This window comes from Camelina sativa, chromosome 3 (genome assembly GCF_030686135.1).
Source record: "Camelina sativa cultivar CO46 ecotype springtype chromosome 3, ASM3068613v1".
NCBI classification, from domain to species: domain Eukaryota; kingdom Viridiplantae; phylum Streptophyta; class Magnoliopsida; order Brassicales; family Brassicaceae; genus Camelina; species Camelina sativa.
In genome coordinates this window covers 14,365,235-14,388,553 of record NC_141882.1, presented here as the reverse complement: position 1 = coordinate 14,388,553, position 23,319 = coordinate 14,365,235, and the positions used below count along the sequence as shown (strand labels likewise).

Genomic DNA, 23,319 nt, shown 5'->3' with positions numbered 1-23,319 from the left:
TTGTGCATAAATTGTGACAATCGATTAACCGAAAAAGAGATATCCGGTCTAGTAAAGGCAAGATATTGAAGACTCCCAACTACCATTCTGTATTGTACAACATCATCAAGTGGCGTTCCAGAAAAGAGGGTGAGTGGCTTCTGTGTCATGGGTGTGGAAACCGGTTTGGCACCAAGCATATTGGTCTTGGATAAGAGGTCGGTGATATACTTGCGTTGCATCAAATGAAGACCTTGAGATGTGTGAGTTGCTTCAATACCCAAGAAGTAGCTAAGTGGACCAAGATCTTTGAGGGAAAAACGATGTGCAAGACTAGCATTGAAAGGTGCCACCACAGCCGGATCTCCAGCAATCACAATATCATCTACATACACAAGAACATAGATGTAAAACTGACCACGCTTGCAAATGAAGAGTGAAGCATCTGCGAGAGACGTTTTGAAGCCGGATTGAATGAGAAACTGACGGAGTTCCTAATACCAAGCGTGAGGCGCCTGTTTAAGGTCGTATAAGGCCTTGTTCAAGCAACACACATGTGTAGGACGATCACGATCGATAAATCCCGGTGGCTGAGTGACATAGACTTCCTCATTTAAAGTGCCTTGAAGGAAAGCATTGTTGATATCAACTTGATGGAGCGCCCAATTCCGTTTGACTGCAACCTCAAGAACAAGACGAACCATTGTGGATTTAATTACGGGACTGAACGTCTCCGAATAATCAAGTCCATACTGTTGGTTGAAACCTCGAGCAACCAACCTTGCTTTGTACTTGTCAATCGAGCCATCTGGTTTATACTTTAGAGTAAAGATCCACTTACAAGTGATCACATTTGTAACAACATCAGGGGGAACCAAATTGAAGGTGTGATGTCAGATTTGAGCCACCGTCGTCGGAATCACAGGAAGCGTGACATTAACCATGAGGTTCAGTCGTTTTTGTGGTTTGGTGATTTGATTCTTGGCTCGTGTCATCATAGGATGAACATTTTGTGGTGGTGGTGAAGGCGACGGCGTTGGAGATGCGCCTGGAGGTAACACCGGAGATGGCGAAGGAGCCGGCGACGGAGATGGGTCCGGTTGCGGAGATGATATCGGAGATGGCAAAATAGAGGTCGGCGACAATATTGGAGACAATGAGGGTTGCGGAGATAATTGAGATGGAGAATGTGGACTTGCTGATGTCGAAGGGCCTGAGGACCCTTGTGGACTTTGTTGGGCCGAAGGTGATGAGGCCACAATAGAATCTTGAGCCCGTTTGGACCTTATTTCATGAGTAGCATCCGATGAAACAGAGGTCGATGATGGTAGAGCAGAGGAGACGGTAGGGGTAGCTGGTGATGGTGATGTAGAAGCCGACGGTGGCAATGACAGCGAAAGTGGAGCCAAGGTCGGAGGCGGTGAAGGAACTGGCAGCGATGGGAGAGAGACTAAAGAAGGCCAACCAGAAGAGTTGTTGTTATGGCCGATAGATGACGACGATGATCCGGGAGAGACCATAGGAGTGGCAAATGGAAATGACGTCTCAACAAACTGAACATGTCGAGAAATGTATATCCGACCACTCTGTACGTCAAGACATAAGTATGCACTTTGTGTGAGCAAATAACCAAGAAACACACATGACGTTGAGCGAGTCTCTAGCTTGTTTTGCCGATAGGGACAAAGCCATGGATAACAGACACAACCAAACACTCGAAGTTTCTGATAATTTGGAGTAGTTTGGAATAGTTTCCGATAAGGTGACTCGCCGGATAAAACATCAGTTGGCATGCGGTTGATAAGATACACCGCCATAGCAAGTGCATATGGCCAATACCGTTGCGGAACAGAGGCATGACCAAGCATTGCGAGACCCGTCTCGACAACATGACGATGTTTCCGTTCCGAGACACCATTGTGTTGTGGTGTATGAGGTGGAGTGGTGAAGTGCAAAATGCCATGAGACACCAATAACGACCTCAAGGCAATAAATTCTCCCCAATTATCCGAATATAGGGTTCAAATTTTTTGTTGGAACCGATTCTCGACAAGGGCTTTAAAAGCAATAAAAATATCTTTGACTTGGCATTGTTGTTGAAGTGGGTATAGCCAAGTATAACGGGTGAAATGGTCAACAAGAATGAGGTAGTATTTGTGATTTTCAGAGGATAAAATGGGAGAGGACCACACATCTGTATAGATAACTTCAAGGGGATGAGAAGTGACGATGGTGTTTGTGGAAAATTGTAACTTGTGACTTTTATTAATAAAGCAATCCAAACAAGAAAAATCTTTTTGTGGAGAAGGAGAAAGTGGTAAGGAAAATTGAGAAACAATATTCTTTTAAACCAAAATAGAGGGATGCCCTAGTCGTCGGTGCCATGAGGCGAGATCGGCCGTGAAAATGGCCGTGAAAATGGACATCGTCTGACGATTCATCGGCCATTCGTACAACATATTCTTAGTTCGGCCTTGGAGTAATCGGACCCCGTGCTCAGATCCTTCACCTGAAAGTATGCAGGAAAGAATTCAACCAACACTTGATTAGAATTGCATAGTCGATACACATAAATTAGATTTTTGCACACATTCGCGACATATAAGACATCTTTAAGAGCAAGAGATCGAGATGGAGTAGGGAGTAAAGCGGAACCCGTATGTGTTATCGCGAGACCTGAACCATCAGGGATGGTGAATTGTGACCTCCTCACCATCGGTGTATGGTTGATGGAGTGCAAGATTCGAGAGATCAGACGTAAGATGATGAGTGGCGCCAGTATCACAAATCCATGGAGTAGGAGACGACATAGCAGCAACATTCGCTCGTGGTTACCACGACGTGGAGGATGACGACGGATAGCCACCACCAGAGGTCGGGTAGCCACGGCCAGAGGTATGGAGCTGGGAACAACGCTGAGCACTGTGACCATAGACACCACAGAGTTGGCATCGTCCCTGATATCCACGACCTTGAGATCCACAAGACGACGGCTGTTGATTCCATTGTCCATGAGACGAACCATGGGTTGGATTGCGGAAGTTGTTATGGCCACCGGAGTTCTTGCAAGAAGCAGTATTGGCAGTGACGGGAACAGAGGATGGAACCGCACGAGCCAAAGCTTGAAGCTTCAGATCATAGTTGAGCAACTTCTCATGAATCTCAGCAAGCGACGGAGGAGAATCTCGGCCATCAATTTGATCGATCAGAGGTTTAAAATCCTTCGGGAGACCAGCAAGAATATAGTCAACCTGATCTTCGTGTTCAAGAGGCTTCCCAAGCTCAGCGAGTTGATCAAAACGAGTTGCGAAGCCTTGAACGTATTCATCAACGGAACGAGTACCTTTCTTCCATTGTTTGATCTGCTCCCGGATCTGCTTGATATGACCCCACGTAGGTTGGGCATAAGTGTCGGAGAGAGTACTCGAGATCTGAGCAGATGTCGACGCCTTGGATAGGATAGGCTGGATCTCGACGGAGATTGCCCCAAGAAGACTAGCATAGATGAGTTTGTCTTGACGTTTCTAGTTAGAGTACGCAGGATTCACATATGCAACACCGTTAGTGGTGAGTGTTGGAGGTGGAGAGCTCGTGGGGCCATCAAGATAATCGGCGATGTCGTGTCCATCAAGAAGGGCATGAACCTGACGACTCCACATCAAGTAATTGGAGGCAGTCAGTTTGATCACATTAGACATGTTGACGTTGTGGAGAACAGACGCATCAGAGGTGACAACGGTTTCACTCTTTGTAGAAGATATGACAAAAACAGAAAGAGAAAGTGACGTGAGAAGGAAGGTACGAGAGAAGGAAGGTACGAGAGAAGGAAGAGGAAGAGAAAGAAGAAGAAGGAGGAAAAGAAGAGCGGCGGAAAAAAAAATTTTAGGGTTTAGATCTGTTAAGATACTATGGCTCTGATACCATGTAGGTTAAGCCACATTATATTATATGAACGATGTACAAGATATATATAAGCTGATACAAAAGGGTTTAGAGTTAGGGTTTAAGTCTATATTAATTACAAAAAGATCCCTAATATATATTCTCCTTTGCATCTTATACGGTCTCGACGCAGCCGGATATTTCATCCTCATCCTAACAAATGCTATAAACTCCAAAACCATTCCACCACAATAGAGCAAAGTCTCCGCAGCTACAATCTCTTGAAAGCTTAGTCCAGACAATAGTAACACACCTGAAGCTGAAAAAAGGATCCCTAACAAAGGTGTCCCGTAACGAGACCTTTTCGCAAAGACCTCGGGAAGCATACCGAGCTCAGCCATTCCAAGTAGTTGAAACGAATCACTACTCATTTCGGCTAAAAACATTCCCATGTTTGATGTAGCTGCAGCCACTTGAACCCACAACCGCAACCATCTTCCACCGATGAGTTTACCAATCTCAGCTAAATAACCATCTGTCCATAACTCGCGATCCAACGGTATAGCCCCCGTTCCAGACAAAAGAGGGAGGAAGTTTGAAAGAGCGACAAAGATCACACCGTAAGACAAAGCCTTAGGAAGTGTTTGCTTCGGGTTTGCAACTTCACCAGCTAGTGTACTAACTGAATCCCAGTAGTTAAGATTCCAGAAAAGCGTGTTTAGATACAAGTTCTAGTTTACATTTCCTAACTCCATCACTAGCCACCTCGATGGCTCTAGCTGCGGGATCGAAACAAGAGTCATGACCGCAAACGGAAGCATAGAGAAAACTCCCATAAACACAGCAGTCCAACCAACAATGGTTAGTCCTCTGTAGTTTAAAAAAGTAAGGAATAGAGTCAAGATCAAGATCGACGCAACTCTTGGCAATCCAGTAGCTAAAACCGGTATAGCGGATTTCAAATAGTCGAGGAACAGAACAGGATACAGCGTTATCGATAACCCCGCAAAGCCATCTCATCCAACCTACTTGAAACCCCCAAAAAGGGTTCTAAAGCAGAGGAGACCCAAACGACAAAACCGCCGTTTACTGGAAACATTGTACTCATCTCAGCTGTGATTAATGCCTCAGGGATACACCAAATGAAAGGAAAGATGATAAACCCTAAAAGAGCTAACAGTGGTCCTGCTGCGTTCACACTACCTTCAGCACCAAAAGGACCTCCTGAGACTTCGTAGAATATGAGGAAAACGAGTGGTAGCATTGAAACTTTCTGAATCGAATTGGTTGCTGCTTCAGGCAGAGAAACATCATCATCTTGAAGATCGGCATAAGCAAAGTCATTCATGTTATAGTCTCTCATGGTAATAACACTTCTCTTCTGAATCAACCAAAAGAAACAAGAATAAAGCTTAAAACAATTGTATAAACTCTTGAATCCTTGATACAACAGTCTAAAATTTTTACGAGAGGTGAAGAAGTACGAACCGTGAGACTATCGAGGTTTGTCTGAGGATCTTCGTCGTCTGAAGATTATTAGCAAAGATGGAGCTATGCTTTAAGAAGAACACAAAACTCAACCATATCGTTATAGTTGGTCACATCTTGTCAAAGATTTAAGAAACTGTGGTTCTCTGTTTTGAGATTGTCCATATCACATTGATCAATTCAACTGAGACACTTGTGTTCCTGCTTTCGTGAGAAAGAATGGTCAAACACTGATACTTGTTTTCTATCTTTTCAATCATTAGCGATGAAATCTTATCTAGCTATCCAAGATTTGCTAAACCTTGTTTTACACAAATCAATAAAGGCAAAGACCAAAAGAAAATGAAAGGGAGATACAAACACATTGCACAAGTTTATTAAAACCGTATGTAACGTAAACTAACTTTACGAGAAAGAAAAAAAAAACTAAAAACTTTAGAACAAGCTTTGAATGAACAGAGTACAGAGCTTTAGTCTATGGCTTACAAGCTCTGTACTTTAAAACATAGTTGTGGGAATGAACAAAGAACACTCTTTATCGTATCAGAGTTTCTTCATACTCCCGAGTTTGCTGCTGAAGGTCCGGTAAGTCAGAACTGATGGAGAATTTTACCCATCTCTTGCGATCCATATGGTTCAGAAAAGGATGCATTATGAAACCTACGAGTAGCATCACAACGCTTACTGCAGCTACTTTTAGAGACGAGAGTGCTACAACAGCAGAGATCAGTATCGTTGGAGGAACACACATGAGGATCGAACCAACGGTTCCTATAGGTATCTTGTACGGTCTTGATGCAGCAGGGTATTTCATTCTCATTCTAACAAAAGCTATGAACTCCAAGATCATACCAACGCAGTAGAGTAAGTTCTCTGCAGCTACAATCTCTTGAAAGCTTAGCCAAGACAAGAGCACAACGCCTGACGCTGAAAACAGAATCCCTAGTAAAGGTGTCCCGTAGCGTGACCTTTTGGCAAAGAACTCAGGAAGCATACCGCGCTCAGCCATTCCAAGAAGCTGAAAAGAGTCACTACTCATCTCGGCTAGAAACATTCCCATGTTTGATGTAGCTGCAGCCGCTTGAACCCACCATCTCAACCACGCTCCACCAAGAGCTTTGGCCACATCAGAGAAATACCCATCTGTCCATTTCTCACGCTCTAGCGGGATAGATCCGGTTCCAGTCAAAAGAGGGAAGATGTAAGAACAAGCAACTAAGATCACACCATAATACAAAGCCTTTGGAAGCGTCTTGTTCGGGTTCTCCACTTCACCAGCTAGCGTGCTGATCGAATCCCAATAGTTAAGATTCCAGAAAAGCGTGTTCAGATACAAGTTCCAGTTCACATTCCCTAAGTCCATCACAAGCCATCTCGATGGCTCTATCTGCGGAATAGAAATCAAACCCATCACAGCAAAGGGAAGGATAGAGAAAACCCCCATAAGCACAGCAACCCAACCAACTATAGTCAGTCCCCTGTAGTTGAGATACGTCAACAAGATAGTCAACACCAAGATGGCTGCAACTCTAGGCAAACCGCTACCTAAAGCAGGGATTCCAGATTTCAAGTAATCAAGAAACAGGACAGGATACAACGCGTTATCAATAACACCACTCAGCCATTTCATCCAACCTTGCTGAAACCCCCAGAATGGTCCCAAAGCAGAAGAAACCCACACCACATAACCACCATTCTCTGGAAACATTGTACCCATCTCAGCAGTGATCAAAGCCTCAGGAATACTCCAAATGAAAGGGAAGATCACAAACCCTAGTAAAGCTAACAATGGTCCAGCTGCATTCACACTGTCTTCAACACCAAAAGGACCTCCTGAGACTTCATAGAATATGAGGAACACAAGCGGCAACATCGAAACTTTCCGAATCTTGTCAGTAGCTTTAGGTGACGACGGAACCTCCTCATCATCACGGCGGACACTAGAGTAAGGAACTTCATCGTTGCTGCTACTGTACTCTCTCATCTCGATAGACGACGAGTGATCCACAGTGATGATCCTCCGCTTCTGCATAACGTCATCCAGATTTTAAACGGATTAGAACTCTCCACATCATCCCCAATTAAGGATTTTTGATATCTGCAACAACCTTTATAGATTAACTCAAATTTGCTACAGTTTTTTGAATCTAGGGTTCGTCACAATTGGTAAAGTAGACAAAATAAAGGAGACTTTTTTGTTACTTTTCTCAGATGGGTATCTTCAATATACATCAACAAAATCGAAAAAGAAACGAGAAGGAACTTTAAAAAGTAAAGATCTTTGAACTGGATCATTCATCAAGAAACAGAGATTGATGTCTTGATCAACGATGAATAAAGATTAAATCTTTAACGAGAAGTGAAGAAGAACGAACCGTGAGAGAATCGAGTCGAGGATCTTCTTGAGATCTCCGTCGTCTGTTAAGGTTGGTGAAGCTTTGGAACGATTCAGAGATGCCTGAAGAAGAAAACAAAACAAACCCCTCTTTGTAGAATAAAACCCATATTTCAAAAGAATGAATGAAATAGGAATTTATTTATATATTTTTTTAAGTTTTCGCCTCGTGGCTTTTTTAAAAGATTCTTGCACGTCTGTTTAAACAAATGGAGAAGAGAAAATGTGCGAAAAAAAAAATCACAAAGATGGATCTGGAATCTGGAATCTGGAATCTGGAATATCTCGCATGTGCTTTTAATATCTTTGTTAGTGTTGTTGTCATTGTTGTCGATGTATATTATTTGACTATTCTTTAAATTCTAAGTACGAATCTCAGTTAGTTGTTGTTGTATATCATTGTTGGTGTAATTGCTAAAAAGTATTGCTCTTCATTAATGAGTTGTTAGGTTTAGAACTTAAACTTCATCCTAAAACGTACAAAACTAAACTATGATAAGTGGTAACCAAATTTGTATTTATGAAAACCGTAGAAACAATACATATATTGTAAATGAATTACAAAAAAGAAAAAAGAAAAAAAAAGTAAAAAACAGTATTTGAGGCAAAAGTATTTGGTAAATGGGGCAAGGACAAAGCGTTATAAAATCTATTATCTATTCACGTGTAGAAAGAGCAAATTGGATCTGTGTTAGTTATTGTGTACCCTTTAGTTGGGTTTGGTTTGACCTTTTGCATGCAGCAAATCTAGCAAATGTACCATGTTCATGGTATCATAGTAGAACCTCTATAAATTAATGTTCGTAAATTAATAATTTATATAAATTAATAAATTTCTTTGGTCCCATGTTGGGACTAGTGTAATTTTGGACATTATTCGATAAAATAATAAATTAATAACTTTTTTAAAAATTTCATATAAAAATATGATCTCATCAATATCATAAATTAATAATCAAATAAACTAATATATATATATATATATATAAAGAAAATCTAGTAAAATATGGTCTATTATTGTTTGTTTGTTTTTGAATTTGAATTCTTGTCTGAGAGCATCTCTAATCTTTCTAACTGCATTAAAAACTTCTAGTGTTGTCTTCTCAAATCGCATCCAAAAATTGTAGAAAGTTCTTGACGCGATAATTGTTTCCTTACGTGTAACTGGTCTAAAGGTACCATCATATCTTCTTCAACTTCATCATCACCTTGAAAAATAGTAGCAGCAGTTTCTTCTAAACTCTAAATTTCTGATAAAAATCCTCTTCATAAATTAATATTTGATTAATTTATAAATAAATTAATAATTATTAATTTATTGATAAATTAAAACCTCTATAAATTAATAAATTAATAATTATTAATTTATCGATAAATTAAAACCTCTATAAATTAATAAATTTATAGAGGTTTTACTGTACTATGGTCAGACATTTAATCATTTTTTACCACAATATAGAAAACTTCAAATCTTTTATTTTAATTTCGAGTTTCTACCTTATTCATAATCCTCTAACAAGAGAAAGTAGTACACTCAAATAGGCTTCTTGGTAAAACTGAATTTTGGATATTTGTGAATGAAAAATAGAATTCATTAATTTTTTAGTAAAAATTTTAGTACCAAATAACGCATATGTTATTTCAGTTTTGGCTCCAAAATTATATATTTTTTGCTTCTACTAATTTCTTCGTTTTTGTGGTCTAATAATTTATTTATTTTGTTGCCTCTAACAGTTTTTAAACCTACACGAACATTCTTAATAAAATTTATCATACGACACCCTAGTCGTCTCTCCATTAGCTCCAAAGCCAACATCCGGAAATGAGGAAAGAATACAAATTAACAATACTAATACTATTGTGGGTTTGCCTACTTGTCATAAGGATAAAAAAAGTCAGCTTCTAAAATTTGAAGTTGTTTGATATTTATCGCTTAATATTTGAAACTAACAGTATAAACTACGAATTCTCAAGCTATATTGTATTCAACATTTTTTAGATGTTAGAGAAAAAAAGATTTTTATTTAACTTATCTGATTCTGAATACGACAGACGAATTTTATTTTCTTTTACAACTGAACCGCCATCCACCTCTGTCAATATATCTTCAACTTCTTCTATCATTGTTTCTTTTCAATTGGATGCACTGTGTAACGATTGTAAACCACCAAAATTTCACAAAAGCATATCGCCTTTGAATGATCATGGAAGAAGTCATGTTCTATACTATTCGGGATCGCTGCAACAGAATGCCACAAACGGAACCACATTCGCTTTAGGCTTAAAAGTTTGATTCGCTTACTGTATCTCTCAAAGATGATTCAACAAAATGTTAATAAAAGGTTTGAGTTTCATATTCTTATTCTGAAAGTGAGAGTGACTAAACAATTTAATTACTCAAATTTTGAAATGGAACTTGTTCAAATTGCTTTTCACAAATCTTTATGCTCTCATCATATGTTTTTTGTTCAAGACCAAACCATTACCAACACCAATGTTTACTGTAATACTAGTACGAGATATTTAGGTCAAATTTCAATAATAGATCTAGGAACATTTCTTAAACCAAGTCTTCTATCTAATTAAAATATCTGTAAAACCCAATCAACTCTCCCATTATTAACAACACATCTCATGCCCAACTCCAAACACTATTACAAAAGAACCAAAGCTTTAACCAGGAAACTTGAATCCATAAAGAAACACATTAAAATGTGGGATAGATTTAGTAGGCAGAGAGCGGAGAAAAAAACCGCAACACCTGTGGATCTATCCCAACGGTTGTCTGGCCGCTTACTGACTTAACAGCAATCAATTTACGCATCCTCGAAAATGGCCATGCCACCAGAACGAAGCATGACCTTTTCAATTCAAGGTGCAATAACAACAACAACTCAATAACACAAAACAACTTCAAGTATCGAAAAAATTCAAAAAACAAAATGAGATTTTTCATGTCCACAAAAGATGTAAGATAGATTTAGTAGCTGAAATCAGATGACAAAATCCGCTTCACCTGTGGATCTATCCCGACGGTTGTCTGGCCGCTTGCTGATTTAACAGCTCTCTATTTCTGCACCTTTTGATTAAAGACTATGCCATAGTGATTGACATAGCCTTCGATGCATAGTGCAAAATCTCTTCATTCTCTTAACCCCAAGCACATGAAATTTGGAACCAAAAACAACAAAAAGCATCAAACTTTACTACAGATTTAGGATATAATCCCAATTAAAGCAAAACCCAAATACGAATGCATCGGTATGAGCAAATAAATCTCAAAATCCGACGCTGATGCGGCGCCGGAGATTGAGATAGCACGGCGGTGAATACAAGAGTATTGAATTAGGGTTTTGAGAGTAAAGAATCGCTTCCATTAAATAAAGAAACGAACTCTCATCAGTCTTATTGGGCTGAACCAATAAAGCCCATAGTTTTTTATTCAATCGGGTCGGGTTGAGATAAACCGGGTCTTTTACACGGCGGCTTTGTAATTACTAATTAGGGTTTCACGAGGTAGGGGCGACGTCGCTTTCATTAAAATAATTCTATTGGGCTGGTTCACTTAAAAGCCCATATTATATAAGTTAAGTCAATTTTAAAATTAGTTATTAAAAAAAAAAAAAAAAACAGAGTCGCTCTGTTTTTTCCGCGGCGATGGGAACTCTGTGAAAGATGTTTCGTTTGTCTTCATCGTCTTTACGATTTCGCAAGTTTTTCCCGCCGTTTTACTCTGTGTTCGTGAAGCTGAACACTCGTGTGTTTTCGTCTGATTCTATTAAAGCCCTCGCCGCCGGTGTATCTAAAGCAATCAAAGAAGGAAACTTTAACTTGTTAGATTCTGACTACGGCCTAAATTTGCAACGAAACGAGACGAGTTTGGTCCTTCTTTCGCTTGAATCAGAACCCAATTCTGCGGTAGAGTATTTTCGATGGGCAGAGATTTCTGGGAAGGATCCTTCTTTTTATACCATTGCTCATGTTTTGATCCGGAATGGGATGGTCGATGTTGCAGATAAGGTGTTCGATGAAATGGTTGTGAATCGTGGGAAGGATTTTCACGTTCTGGGTTCGATTAAGGATAGGTCAATGGAGGTTTGTTTGAAACATGGTGATGTTTTCAGGTTTTTGATTGATGGTTGTTGTAAATATGGTATGGTTGATGAGGCTATGAAGATATTTGTGTATAGTATTCAACTGGGTGTAGTTATACCGGAGGATTCTGTATATAGGTTGCTAAATTCTTTGATTGATGCTGCTCGTGTTGACTTGATAGCTGATCATTTTGATAAGTTATGTAGAGGAATCGTGCCTTATGGTGTGAGTGCTCATGGATTTGTAATGGATGCTCTTTTCTGCAAAGGAGAGGTTACTAAGGCTTTAGAGTTTCACCGGTTAGTGATGGAGAGAGGTTTTCGTGTTGATATTGTTTCTTGTAATAAGATTTTGAAGGGTCTTTTGGTTGATCAGATAGGGGTAGCTTCTATGATGTTACGTTTGGTGTTGGATTGTGGTCCGGCACCTAATGTGGTGATTTTTTGTACGTTGATTAATGGGTTCTGCAAAAGAGGTGAAATGGATAGAGCGTTTGAGCTTTTTAAAGTTATGGAACAGAAGGGAATAGCGCCAGATTTGATTGCTTACAGTACTGTAATTGATGGATACTTCAAAGCAGGGATGTTAGGAATGGGTCATAAACTTTTCTTGCAGGCCTTACATAAAGGTGTGAAGTTGGACGTGGTTGTTTTCAGTTCAACAGTTGATGTATATGTAAAAGTCGGGGATATAACTACAGCGTTTGATGTGTACAAGAGAATGTTGTGTCAAGGGATTTCTCCTAATGTCGTTACCTACACCATTCTCATAAAAGGCTTGTGCCAGGATGGTAGAATTTACGAGGCTTTTGGTATATATGGTCATATCTTGAAACGTGGTCTGAAGCCATCTGTTGTCACTTATAGCAGTCTCATTGATGGTCTTTGCAAGTGTGGGTACTTAAGATCAGGGTTCGCTTTGTATGAGGATATGATACAGATGGGTTATACGCCTGATGTTGTCATTTATAGTGTGCTTGTGGATGGCCTTTGTAAGCAAGGGCTTATGCTCCATGCTTTGAGATTCTCTGTAAAGACTCTACGCCAGTCTGTCCAGCCCAGTGTTGTAGTTTTTAATTCCTTGATAAATGGCTGGTATAAGTTAAATCGTTTTGAAGAGGTTTTGAAGGTGTTTAGATTAATTGGGGTATATGGTATAAAACCTGATGTAGCCACATTCACTACACTTATGAGGGTGAGTGTGATGGAGGGTAAATTAGAAGAAGCATTATTTCTGTTTTTCCGGATGTTCAAAATGGGTTTGGAACCTGATGCTGTAGCATTTTGTACCCTAATGGATGCATTCTGCAAGCATATGAAGCCAACCATTGGCCTTCAGCTCTTTGATCTTATGCAGAGGAATCGAATCTCGGCGGATATTGCAGTGTGTAATGTCGTCATTAATTTGCTGTTCAAAAGTCATTGTGCGGAGGATGCTTCTAAGTACTTCAAAAATCTCCTCGAAGGAAAAATGGAGCCTGATATTGTGACATATAACACAATGATATGTGGCTTCTGCTCTTTGAGAAGGTTAGATGAAGCAGCGAGGATCTTCGAGATGCTAAAATGTACCCCTTTTGGACCCAACTCCGTTACTTTGACTATACTTATCCATGCGCTCTGTAAAAATAATGATATGGATGATGCTATAAGGATATTCTCCACAATGAAGGAAAAGGATCCTAATCCGAATGTTGTCACATACGGTTGTCTAATGGATTGGTTTTCAAAGTCCGTAGATATTGAAGGCTCTTTCAAGCTTTTTGAGGATATGCAAGAGAAAGGTATTTCTCCAAGCATAATAAGCTATAGCATCATAATCGATGGTCTTTGCAAACGAGGAAGAGTGGATGAAGCAAAAAATATCTTCCATCAAGCTATAGATTCAAAGTTATTGCCTGATGTTGTTGCCTACGGAATTCTTATCCGTGGTTGTTGTAAGGTTGGAAGACTCGTTGAAGCTGCATTGTTGTATGAACATATGTTAAGAAACGGAGTCAAACCAGATGATTTGCTGCAACGAGCCCTTTCAGAATATAATACCCCAAAATGGTTGATGAGGAAAGGGCTCTGGGTACATGACAAACCGATGCCTGATTAAGGAGTGAGTGTGCTTCATTTCTACTATTTCCCAGGTAATAATGGTTACGAGAATATCATCGCTTTTTGTTCATATCAGGATCCTTGCTCCAATATTTCAGGATTCATTAAACTCTTACAGAAACATATCATCGTCACATATGTGAAACATCTTATGGGTTGTGTTATTTTTCAGGAATTCTTATAATCACTCATCAAGATTCATACCTCTCGTCCCTCAGCCCAAAACAATACAGTCAGATGGGCTTTCGAGATGCATCAGTGAGTCACCGATGAGCTCTCTTTATATACACATATCTGGTTTACAGAGGAATCAATACGATGTTGTCCAATGTGAAGTCCAAGGAGAAGAAACTAATACTTATATATGATTTGATTCCCTTTTAGCCAAACTCAAACATAAAAGAGTTTGGTCAGTAACTACTAATCTGTGTACAACAAAGTCAAATGGTGAAAATGCCAACACATCCATGTGGGAAAGTTTGAAACTTTAAGCACATTGTCATGTTACTACGACAATTGATTGATAACGAACGACAGTACCAGAACTCTTCCCCCGGTTTATTTATAACAGAACCAATAATGGTCATTGATGTGTATGTAACCAGATCTTTTGGTCCGGTTTTTACATTACCCCTCTTGATGGAATTATGTATTTTGGGATTCATGTTGATACAGACTAATATTATAACAGTGTTTGCGTTTGTAAACTAAAGAAATTCCCCCCCCCCCCCCCCCCAAAAAAAAAAACTAAACTAAAGATACATAACTTTTGTATTTATATTATTTACAAATGACAAAAATGAATTATTTTGTTTTGTATTTTGTAATTGCATACATAATAATTGTGATGTCAAAAGAAAACATAATAATTGTATTTATTTATGAAAATATACAATTAATAGAAATAATTATACCATGTTTATGCTCACAATTTAATCAGGTTATAATTACTTTAAAATATAAAATAAGTTTTTTTATATTTATATAAAGCAAAAACACTGCATACTAAACTAACATTTTGATATGTTAAATTCCATACTAGAGTATACAACACTTTTAAAACATATACCAAAAACTGCAAATGGATAGTAATATTTTGGTATACAGTTATTGTTCACTGCATATTAACATGTAATTTATTGGTCCGGAAATGAAGCGGAGCTGATATATAATATATTAGACAATTATGTGAATTATAGTAAAAAAATAGCAAACTGATTCGACTGTAGTCGGTTCCAGAGTATACCAACCAACCATTCAAGGCCTAAGCCACCAGTTATAATCATCCATAATCACCAGTTATAATCATCCATAATCATATGTCATTGTAGATGCTTACTTGAGTGTAAATATGTCCGCATCAAACTTTTTTGCTTATCTTTTTTATTACAGGACCCATGTATATGTCTCCGTCGTTATTATTTTGATATCTATGTTAGTACGTTTGGTTGGACTAATTTCCAATGATTCAACAAAGTCACATACGGATACGTTCCACTAAAACTTATATACTGTAGTACTTGTGATTATTTTCAAAGTATTATTATTACTGCAAATTGCAAAATAGTTTGAACTATTTCAAGAAGTGAATATGAACCTGTGACTCGAGGTCAAGATCGAGAGAGAGAGAGAGAGCACACAGTTTTTGTTGTTTAGAATTCCAAAGCAAAGAATAAAGGCAGATGCATTCTTCTGTCGGTGCTCTTTTATTCCTCAGCCGACATATTTAATATTTTAATTTTATTAACCAAATGAATCTTTTTTGTTTTGGTTTGAAAGCCCTCGGAAAATAAAGAAGAGCATCACTACTGATTGACGCTGAATGAAGAAGAAGATTACAAAATTGCATCGTTCATGAAAATGCGTATCGGTGCGTCAAAGAGTCTCAAGCTTTGTGTTGGGTTACGTGTTAACTTACAAATGGTTGCTATCTCTGAATTATAATATCCCATGCACCGATGCACGTATTATTTTTCTTTTCTTTTTCTAAAAGCGTTATATTAGATCTCGACCTTTTTTCCCAGCACTAAAATTATTAAAATAGTTTGTTTCATAATACTACTACTTTAGGAGAAAGAAAAAATAAAGAAGAAAAATCATGGAAACTAGACTTGATATACCGACCTAATTTACAAAAATTATGGTAATCAAAATACTTTCTTCACTTTATTTTGTATAGTATTATTAAGCTTATAAGTACAAACCTATCAATATATATATATATATCACTTGTAACGTGTCTAATTGACTCAATGTAGTTTAGTGATTAATGTTTAGAGATACATGAAAGAAAAAAAAGAGAGGGACAAATACATATGGTCCCCTTAACTCTCCCACTGGTGGAGGTTCCAAACATCAATGATGAAGAGATGGGTTACTTCAAAGAAGTCTCACTAAAGATCATTCATTATGATTGAAATTGCTATATTAGAATCTCATGTAATAAGTAGACGAGGTAAGAAAAAGTAGTCATCTTTGACAATTTTGCCACAAATTTATCAATGTACTATTTTGGATAAAAATAAAAATATAATTCCGGAGAATACTCATTTAAAACAATAGTGGCTCTCCTCATACTATTTGACATCTTCATCGCTATACACCATTTTTGTTGTAATTCTAAAACCACAAATTTATTTTCTTCAGTTACGACACTAAAAAATGAATATCTATTACTAATTTACTATATACTTTACTTTTATATTTTTAATAGTTTTATGTCTGTTGTTAGCGCTTAAATTTAAATTTGTATGTTTCCAATATATTGAATTTATCATCAATTTAATCAATTTTTTGAATTTATTTTTATAAATAAAATACATTTTCATATTAATTAAAATATAAATACAAAAAATTATGACATGTCACCAAATATCATATAAAAATTTAATATTCATTATTATGTTATAATTTTTTAAAACATTATTATTTGATACTTATTACTATATAATTACATTAATATTAATATTATATAATAACATTACATATTAATATTAAATTATAAATTTTAAACTATTTTATACTCCTGTTATTTAATTTATCAATTAATTACTAAGACAACAAGTGAATAACGCTTATGGCTGTAGATAGGCATCACACCAAATTTGACGATTGGAGAGTTTTTGACCCAAAACTTACACCAAAATGGTGTTTTTGGTAAAAACCCATTGGAGATGAACTAAAATGTTATAATACTTTTTGTTTTTCCGGTCACGCTTTAAACCACTTTGTTCATTTGTTGTAGTAGTCGCTACTGTGACAACAACTTTCATATCCCTTCATCAATATCGTCTCACATACCGAATGGGAAAGTGAGAAACAGAAAAAGTAGAGATGAAAGAGATTTAACAATTTGTCTAAATTACAATAAAGGGAAACACTTTTATCTCTGTAGCAAAAATATACCAAAATAAATAGATTTAAAAAATCAGGAAAAAATTATTACACTAATAAAGAAATCGAAAAATCTAGTGAGAGAGAGAGAGAGAGAGAGGAAGAAGAAGATGGGAACGAAGGAAAGCGAATGAGAGAGATTTAACAGAGGAAGAAAGAAAGATATTTTTAAAAATATATAAAACCTTTCTCTATCTGTCTGATAAGTATCAATCACTTCTTGTCCAAAAAACCAAAATCACAGACTTGAGAGTGTGTGTTAGAGAGATCTACGGAGATCTCTTCTTCTTCTCCCTTCATCTTAGGACTCTCTAACTTCTTATCTTTTACCTACTTCAACTCTTTTATCTCCCACAGATTATTCCCAGAAATTTCAAATCTTGTTCTTCTCTTCCTCCCAAAGAGTAAACCAAAAAAACACTGTAAGTAATCTAGTTCCAAGTTCTGTTCATATTCCTCTGTTTTTTTTTTCTCTATGTGTGTGTCAGATCCATTTCTTTAGAGCTTGTGAGCTGTAACCATTGTTTATATGAGACTTGTTTTTGTTAATGGGTACTTCAGAATCATTTAAAGATCTGATCTTTTATTTATTAATCCCTCAAATTTTCTCAAACTGGTTTTTTTTTGCTGCAAAATTTCGATCTTTGGGAATATGCGTAGTTGTTGAAATCAGCAGTTGTTGATGGTGAGACTTATATTTTTAGCGTTAAAACAAATGAGTAGTTGCGTCTGATGTCTTCGAAATTCAACTTTTTTTTGACATAGCTAGTAGTGGGATGCTTTAGGGGGATGGATACCTTTACTTTTGGGGACCCATAAATCATGTACATGAAACAGAACTTACACTGTGTTGGAAAGTGCCTAATTTCAGATCCATGTGTTCTAAATCTCAAATCTTGTTTATTGTATTTGATCAAAGATCCAAACTTTAGTTTCTGATCCAGCCCGTTTAAGTCTTCCAGTTAGGCTTCTACTTCCTTAACAAACTCATGTTTCTGCTCTTCAGTTGATCTGCTGAGTGTTTTGGCAACTTTGTTATGATCTGATTATAGATTCTTGGTTTCATCTGACTCTGTAGGTGGGGTTTGGTTACATCTTTTGGTGTAATTGAAGTTATGAAGAGCGGGAAGCAATCTTCACAACAGGAAAAGGGTTCTTCGAGGATCTTGTCACTGACGATTCTGTTTATCGCATTTTGCGGTTTCTCCTTCTATCTTGGTGGTATATTTTGCTCTGAGAGACACAAGATCGAAGTCAAAGATGTCACAAGAACCACCACTACAAAGGCTGTAGCTTCCCCTAAGGAACCTACGGTTTCTCCTATTCAAGTCAAATCCGTTTCTTTCCCTGAATGCGGATCAGAGTTCCAAGATTACACCCCTTGCACCGATCCAAAGGTAACATCACTTCCACTCTCAACTTATATGTATATTCACTTTTTAGTTGCATATAATTGAACTATTGTTTGTGTTTCTTGTTCTTTCAGAGGTGGAAAAAATATGGTACACATCGCTTAAGTTTCTTGGAGCGTCATTGTCCTGCGGTTTATGAAAAAAGCGAGTGCTTGATTCCACCACCAGACGGGTATAAACCACCTATAAGATGGCCTAAGAGCCGAGAACAGTGTTGGTATAGAAACGTGCCTTATGATTGGATCAATAAGCAAAAATCAAACCAGCATTGGCTTCAGAAAGAAGGGGACAAGTTCCATTTCCCCGGTGGTGGTACCATGTTTCCTCGTGGAGTTAGTCACTATGTTGATTTGATGCAAGATCTAATTCCCGGAATGAAAGATGGAACAGTCAGGACCGCCATTGATACTGGCTGTGGGGTTAGTCTCTCTTCCAACTACTCGAACTCTCTCTAATCTGTTCTGGTTTATAATGTTCCGTGGTTTCTTCTTATGTAGGTTGCGAGCTGGGGAGGCGATCTTTTGGACCGTGGCATTCTATCACTCTCTCTTGCTCCAAGAGATAACCATGAAGCTCAGGTTCAGTTTGCTCTTGAACGTGGGATTCCTGCGATTCTCGGCATTATCTCTACGCAACGCCTCCCTTTCCCTTCAAATGCATTTGATATGGCTCATTGCTCAAGATGTCTTATTCCCTGGACAGAATTTGGTAAGTATCTTCTGAACTACGATATGTATTGCTAATGGAATTGACTACTCCATAGTGATATCTACTAATGGATTTGAGTTCTTGTGACTGGTGTATCTAATCCACTTATATCAAATATTTGGGACTAAGAAACCTTATTAAAAGTGTGATCTCTGATCTTGCAGGTGGAATCTATTTGCTTGAGATTCATCGTATAGTTCGACCAGGAGGTTTCTGGATTCTTTCTGGTCCACCCGTGAACTATAACAGAAGATGGCGTGGATGGAACACAACCATGGAAGATCAGAAATCTGACTACAACAAGCTTCAGACACTTCTAACCTCCATGTGTTTCAAGAAGTACGCCCAAAAAGATGACATAGCCGTGTGGCAGAAGCTTTCAGACAAATCTTGCTACGACAAAATCGCAAAGAACATGGAAGCTTACCCTCCCAAATGTGACGACAGCATAGAACCTGACTCTGCTTGGTACACTCCTCTCCGTCCCTGCGTGGTTGCACCGACCTCTAAAGTCAAGAACTCCGGTCTCGGGTCAATCCCAAAATGGCCTGAGAGGTTAAACGTCACGCCTGAGAGAATCGGTGATGTACATGGAGGGAGCGCGAGTGGTTTGAAACACGATGATGGTAAATGGAAGAATAGAGTTAAGCATTACAAGAAAATTTTACCAGGTCTTGGGACAGACAAGATAAGGAATGTTATGGATATGAACACTGTCTATGGAGGTTTTGCTGCAGCTCTCATTGAGGATCCTGTTTGGGTCATGAATGTTGTCTCCTCGTACAGCGCAAACTCACTGCCTGTTGTCTTTGATCGCGGTCTCATCGGAACTTACCACGACTGGTAAGTTTTCATTTTGTTCAAAAAACACTCTGTTTTCGTTATTTGGTCTTTGTGATATTATTAACCTGTTACCAAATTTGCAGGTGCGAAGCTTTCTCGACATATCCAAGAACATATGATCTTCTTCACCTTGACAGCCTTTTTACCTTAGAGAGTCACAGGTACAAAATTTACTATTGTTCAATTTGGTATGGTTTAAGTTTGAGTTGTTACGATTTGGCTTTTTTGGTATTGAAGTGTTTCTTGAACTATATTGTGAACAGGTGTGAGATGAAGTACGTTTTGCTAGAGATGGACAGGATCTTGCGACCGAGTGGATATGTTATATTCCGAGAATCTAGTTATTTCATGGATGCAATCACAACATTGGCCAAAGGGATGAGGTGGAGTTGCATGAGAGAGGAGACTGAGTATGCAGTCAAAAGCGAGAAGATTCTGGTTTGCCAGAAAAAGCTATGGTTTTCGTCTAACCAAGCCTCTTGATGTGGTCACTGTATCAAAGTTTTAAAACTGGTAATCAGTGTTACTCTGGCAGTTTTACACAGACAAAAAGAGCTGGTCCTTTGAATCCAAGATATAGCTATAAACAATCTACTTTTACTTTTTTTTGGTCCTTTAAATTGATATTATATTTTTTAATTATACTAGTGACTAATTACCTCAAAACTCCAGCACAAAAATACTTTGAGGGACTCAAAACTTTTGGTCTTTATAGTTTATCTCTTGTCTCTTTCTAAAACGTTTTTTGTTTTATCAAAGAACACAAAACAAACACAAGAGAGTGGAACATTCTTCTATTAAAACAAAGCATAAGAGAGTGTGAGAGAGCTCAAAGAGTGGACAAGGTCCCAAATGTCAACACGCTAAAACCTGTTTTTAAAATCTTATTTACTTTTCTTAAAAAAAAAGAGACAAAACTAAGGCTATATTTGGAGATCTAATGACACTGCCTATAATAATTGACAACAACACTAACTAATACTCAGAATCCGTTTGATGTCAAGTGTCAAAAAGAGTCTTCACAGTTTCAACGAATATGATGAACATGAGAAAATGGCTCTGAAGCTACTTTTGGAACAGCTTTCTTGACGGTCCCTGGTACTCCAAAAACATTCCAAAACTTGAGAGACTCGTATGTGCTGCTGCTGCTGAAGCCACGGTACACCCATCCGGATTCTGTGCCATATAAAGAACTCTTGATGTATGACCAGTGAGTTCAGCCATTTTCACCATGGATGGGTACTTCCAAAGTGTAAGCTAATTCTGTGTATACCCATGTGAGCTAAGCAATTCTCTTTCGTTTTTGCTCCATAGCAGTAAAGAAACTTGAGAGCCGGTGTCAACTGAATTCAAGCAAGCCCCAGTGAGTGTATTCCAGAACTTAATCGTCTGATCTCCGCCACCACCACCAGTTGCAAGCAAACTCGATTGGAAAGGGCACCACGCAAGAGCTTTCACAACAGCTCTATGTTCCTCAAACCTATGCAGCCATTGCCTAGTTGAGTTGGAGGAACGATCCCATACGTGTACCACGTTGTCGTTCCCACCACTTGCTAGTTGCTGTCCTGATCCTGACCACTTGAGACCACAAACCTCTTCAGTGTGACCCACGTAAGTTGCCACAATGGGCGATCTCATCCGCACATCATTGTTGATGACCCGTCCGTCCTTTCCTCCAGTTGTTAGAATGTGATTGTTCCATGCCAATGATCCTACTCTTGACTGGTGACCACCTTTCAATGTTTCTATCAGTCTACCATCAGAAGAATCCCACAACTGCACTTCAGAGTTGTGAAGACCAACTGCAAGAGATTTACCATCTTGCGTCCAGTTAACGCTTGTGACAGGTCCCTCCTCTTCATCAACAGTCACAAGCTCAAATGTAAGATCAGTGGATGCATTCCGCAAGTAAACACTGTCTCCCAAAGCCACGACTAGAACATTAGCACTGCTCTAGTCCAACAAGTTAAGGTAGAAGTCATCGACTATGTCAGGTAGGTCCAAGACTCTCTCACAAGTCTGACGAATGTATCTACGAGGCTTTACGGATCTAGGTTGTCGTAGGTGAGGATCAGATGAAGCAGAGTGAATACTAGTAGAAAGCCGAGCTAGAGGTTTGTTTCTGAAGGCGAGAATCTGCCTTCTATTCATATTCATTGTCTTTGCTAATCCTTCTATGTATGCTTTTCTTGATGGTGAAGTTACCTCATCCTTAACTTTTCTTCCTTCAGTTAGAGCGTAATGAGTGTAGTCAAAGTCCATCGCAGCCCTATTTGGTATAAACCTATCAAAATTTTCCTTGGATCGCTTCCTGGGGAGAAAGTGTTCTTTCGTTGAACACCAACCTGTCATATTCATCATTACCAAACACACTCAAAAGAAACGAAATTAGATACTAATCAAACAAAGCCTGCAAAGACAAAAGCGTTAGTCAATATTCAAACACAAAGAGAGACTAATCAAATAAAGCCTGCAAAGACAGAAGCGTTAGTCAATATTCGAACACAAAGAGAAAAGTTGAGTTTCGTCGATGAGAGATATAACCAAATAAAGCCTGCAAAGAAAGAAGCGTTAGTCAATTCCAACATAGAGACAAGAGTTTAGTTTCATCGCTGATAGACAAAGAGATCAATCAATCAAATAAATCCCTGCAAAGAAAGAAGCGTTAGTGAATTCGAACAGAGAGACAAGAGTTCAGTTTCGTCGATCAGAGATTAAGCAAATAAAGCCTGCAAAGAAAGAAGCGTTAGTCAATTCCAACATAGAGACAAGAGTTTCGTCGCTGATGAATGTGAGATGACGATCGAGAGAGCAATTTAGGGTTTCTTTTGTTTTCTCTGATTAATTATATATAGAGACTACTGAGAGAGATATATATAGATATATACGGTTTAGATTGATATAGTAAAATTGAAACAAACCAGAAAAAGGAAAATTACAATTACAACGGTTAGATTAATAAACGCGTATTGTATTATATCATATCATTTAATGAAGAGATCAAGAGAATATACACTTCAAC

At 38.2% G+C, this 23,319-nt stretch overlaps 4 protein-coding genes, 2 non-coding genes and 2 pseudogenes across 9 annotated transcripts; 2 read left to right on the top strand and 6 right to left on the bottom strand.

Moving 5' to 3' along the window:
* Nucleotides 1–3,923: 3,923 nt before the first annotated feature.
* Nucleotides 3,924–5,480, bottom strand: LOC104779021 (putative polyamine transporter At1g31820; annotated as a pseudogene). The gene is made up of 2 exons (XR_015594665.1): nt 5,350–5,480; nt 3,924–5,242 (listed from the first exon to the last, which is right to left on the bottom strand). The product of XR_015594665.1 is annotated as a putative polyamine transporter At1g31820 (transcript).
* A 106-nt stretch (nt 5,481–5,586) lies between these two features.
* On the bottom strand, nt 5,587–8,112 carry LOC104741784 (putative polyamine transporter At1g31830). Of its 2 annotated transcripts, none has more exons than XM_010501432.3 (2): nt 7,725–8,112; nt 5,587–7,447 (listed from the first exon to the last, which is right to left on the bottom strand). In XM_010501432.3, exon 2 carries the CDS (start codon nt 7,379–7,381, stop codon nt 5,885–5,887), a length of 1,497 nt encoding a protein of 498 aa, XP_010499734.1. In that variant the 5' UTR covers nt 7,382–7,447; nt 7,725–8,112; the 3' UTR covers nt 5,587–5,884. The 2 variants fall into 2 exon arrangements, with proteins under 2 accessions (XP_010499734.1, XP_019099332.1); XM_019243787.2 differs by having other exon boundaries at nt 5,587–7,375.
* A 2,188-nt stretch (nt 8,113–10,300) lies between these two features.
* On the bottom strand, nt 10,301–11,103 carry LOC147946929 (uncharacterized). Its single transcript, XM_087504506.1, is given in 3 exon segments — nt 10,301–10,855; nt 10,858–10,881; nt 10,884–11,103. Coding segments are annotated over 3 exon segments (213 nt in total). The 5' UTR covers nt 10,942–11,103; the 3' UTR covers nt 10,301–10,724.
* On the bottom strand, nt 10,455–10,625 carry LOC147946931 (small nucleolar RNA snoR143). The gene has a single exon (XR_015595727.1). It is a non-coding gene; the product is annotated as a small nucleolar RNA snoR143 (small nucleolar RNA).
* On the bottom strand, nt 10,710–10,879 carry LOC147946930 (small nucleolar RNA snoR143). The gene has a single exon (XR_015595726.1). It is a non-coding gene; the product is annotated as a small nucleolar RNA snoR143 (small nucleolar RNA).
* Nucleotides 11,104–11,338: 235 nt separating the features above from the next.
* LOC104777217 (uncharacterized) lies at nt 11,339–14,657 on the top strand. Its single transcript, XM_010501430.3, has 2 exons — nt 11,339–13,973; nt 14,114–14,657. Exon 1 carries the CDS (start codon nt 11,420–11,422, stop codon nt 13,937–13,939), a length of 2,520 nt encoding a protein of 839 aa, XP_010499732.2. The 5' UTR covers nt 11,339–11,419; the 3' UTR covers nt 13,940–13,973; nt 14,114–14,657.
* Nucleotides 14,658–16,975: 2,318 nt separating this feature from the next.
* On the top strand, nt 16,976–20,963 carry LOC104777215 (putative methyltransferase PMT20). Of its 2 annotated transcripts, none has more exons than XM_010501427.2 (7): nt 16,976–17,756; nt 18,413–18,731; nt 18,821–19,165; nt 19,244–19,454; nt 19,619–20,297; nt 20,381–20,458; nt 20,561–20,963. In XM_010501427.2, exons 2-7 carry the CDS (start codon nt 18,450–18,452, stop codon nt 20,778–20,780), a joined length of 1,815 nt encoding a protein of 604 aa, XP_010499729.1. In that variant the 5' UTR covers nt 16,976–17,756; nt 18,413–18,449; the 3' UTR covers nt 20,781–20,963. The 2 variants fall into 2 exon arrangements, with proteins under 2 accessions (XP_010499729.1, XP_010499730.1); XM_010501428.3 differs by lacking the exon at nt 16,976–17,756 and adding an exon at nt 18,075–18,295.
* A 331-nt stretch (nt 20,964–21,294) lies between these two features.
* Nucleotides 21,295–22,574, bottom strand: LOC104777213 (cell division cycle 20.1, cofactor of APC complex pseudogene; annotated as a pseudogene).
* Nucleotides 22,575–23,319: the final 745 nt, after the last annotated feature.

What these genes read in the sequence shown, in the direction of transcription:
- LOC104741784 (XM_010501432.3), bottom strand. Translation starts at nt 7,381, where the DNA reads ATGCAGAAGCGGAGGATCATCACTGTGGATCACTCGTCGTCTATCGAG.
- LOC104777217 (XM_010501430.3), top strand. Translation starts at nt 11,420, where the DNA reads ATGTTTCGTTTGTCTTCATCGTCTTTACGATTTCGCAAGTTTTTCCCG.
- LOC104777215 (XM_010501427.2), top strand. Translation starts at nt 18,450, where the DNA reads ATGAAGAGCGGGAAGCAATCTTCACAACAGGAAAAGGGTTCTTCGAGG. An exon ending in ATCGGAACTTACCACGACTG is followed by an intron (nt 20,298 to 20,380) that starts GTAAGTTTTCAT and finishes CCAAATTTGCAG; the next exon opens with GTGCGAAGCTTTCTCGACAT. An exon ending in TTTACCTTAGAGAGTCACAG is followed by an intron (nt 20,459 to 20,560) that starts GTACAAAATTTA and finishes TATTGTGAACAG; the next exon opens with GTGTGAGATGAAGTACGTTT.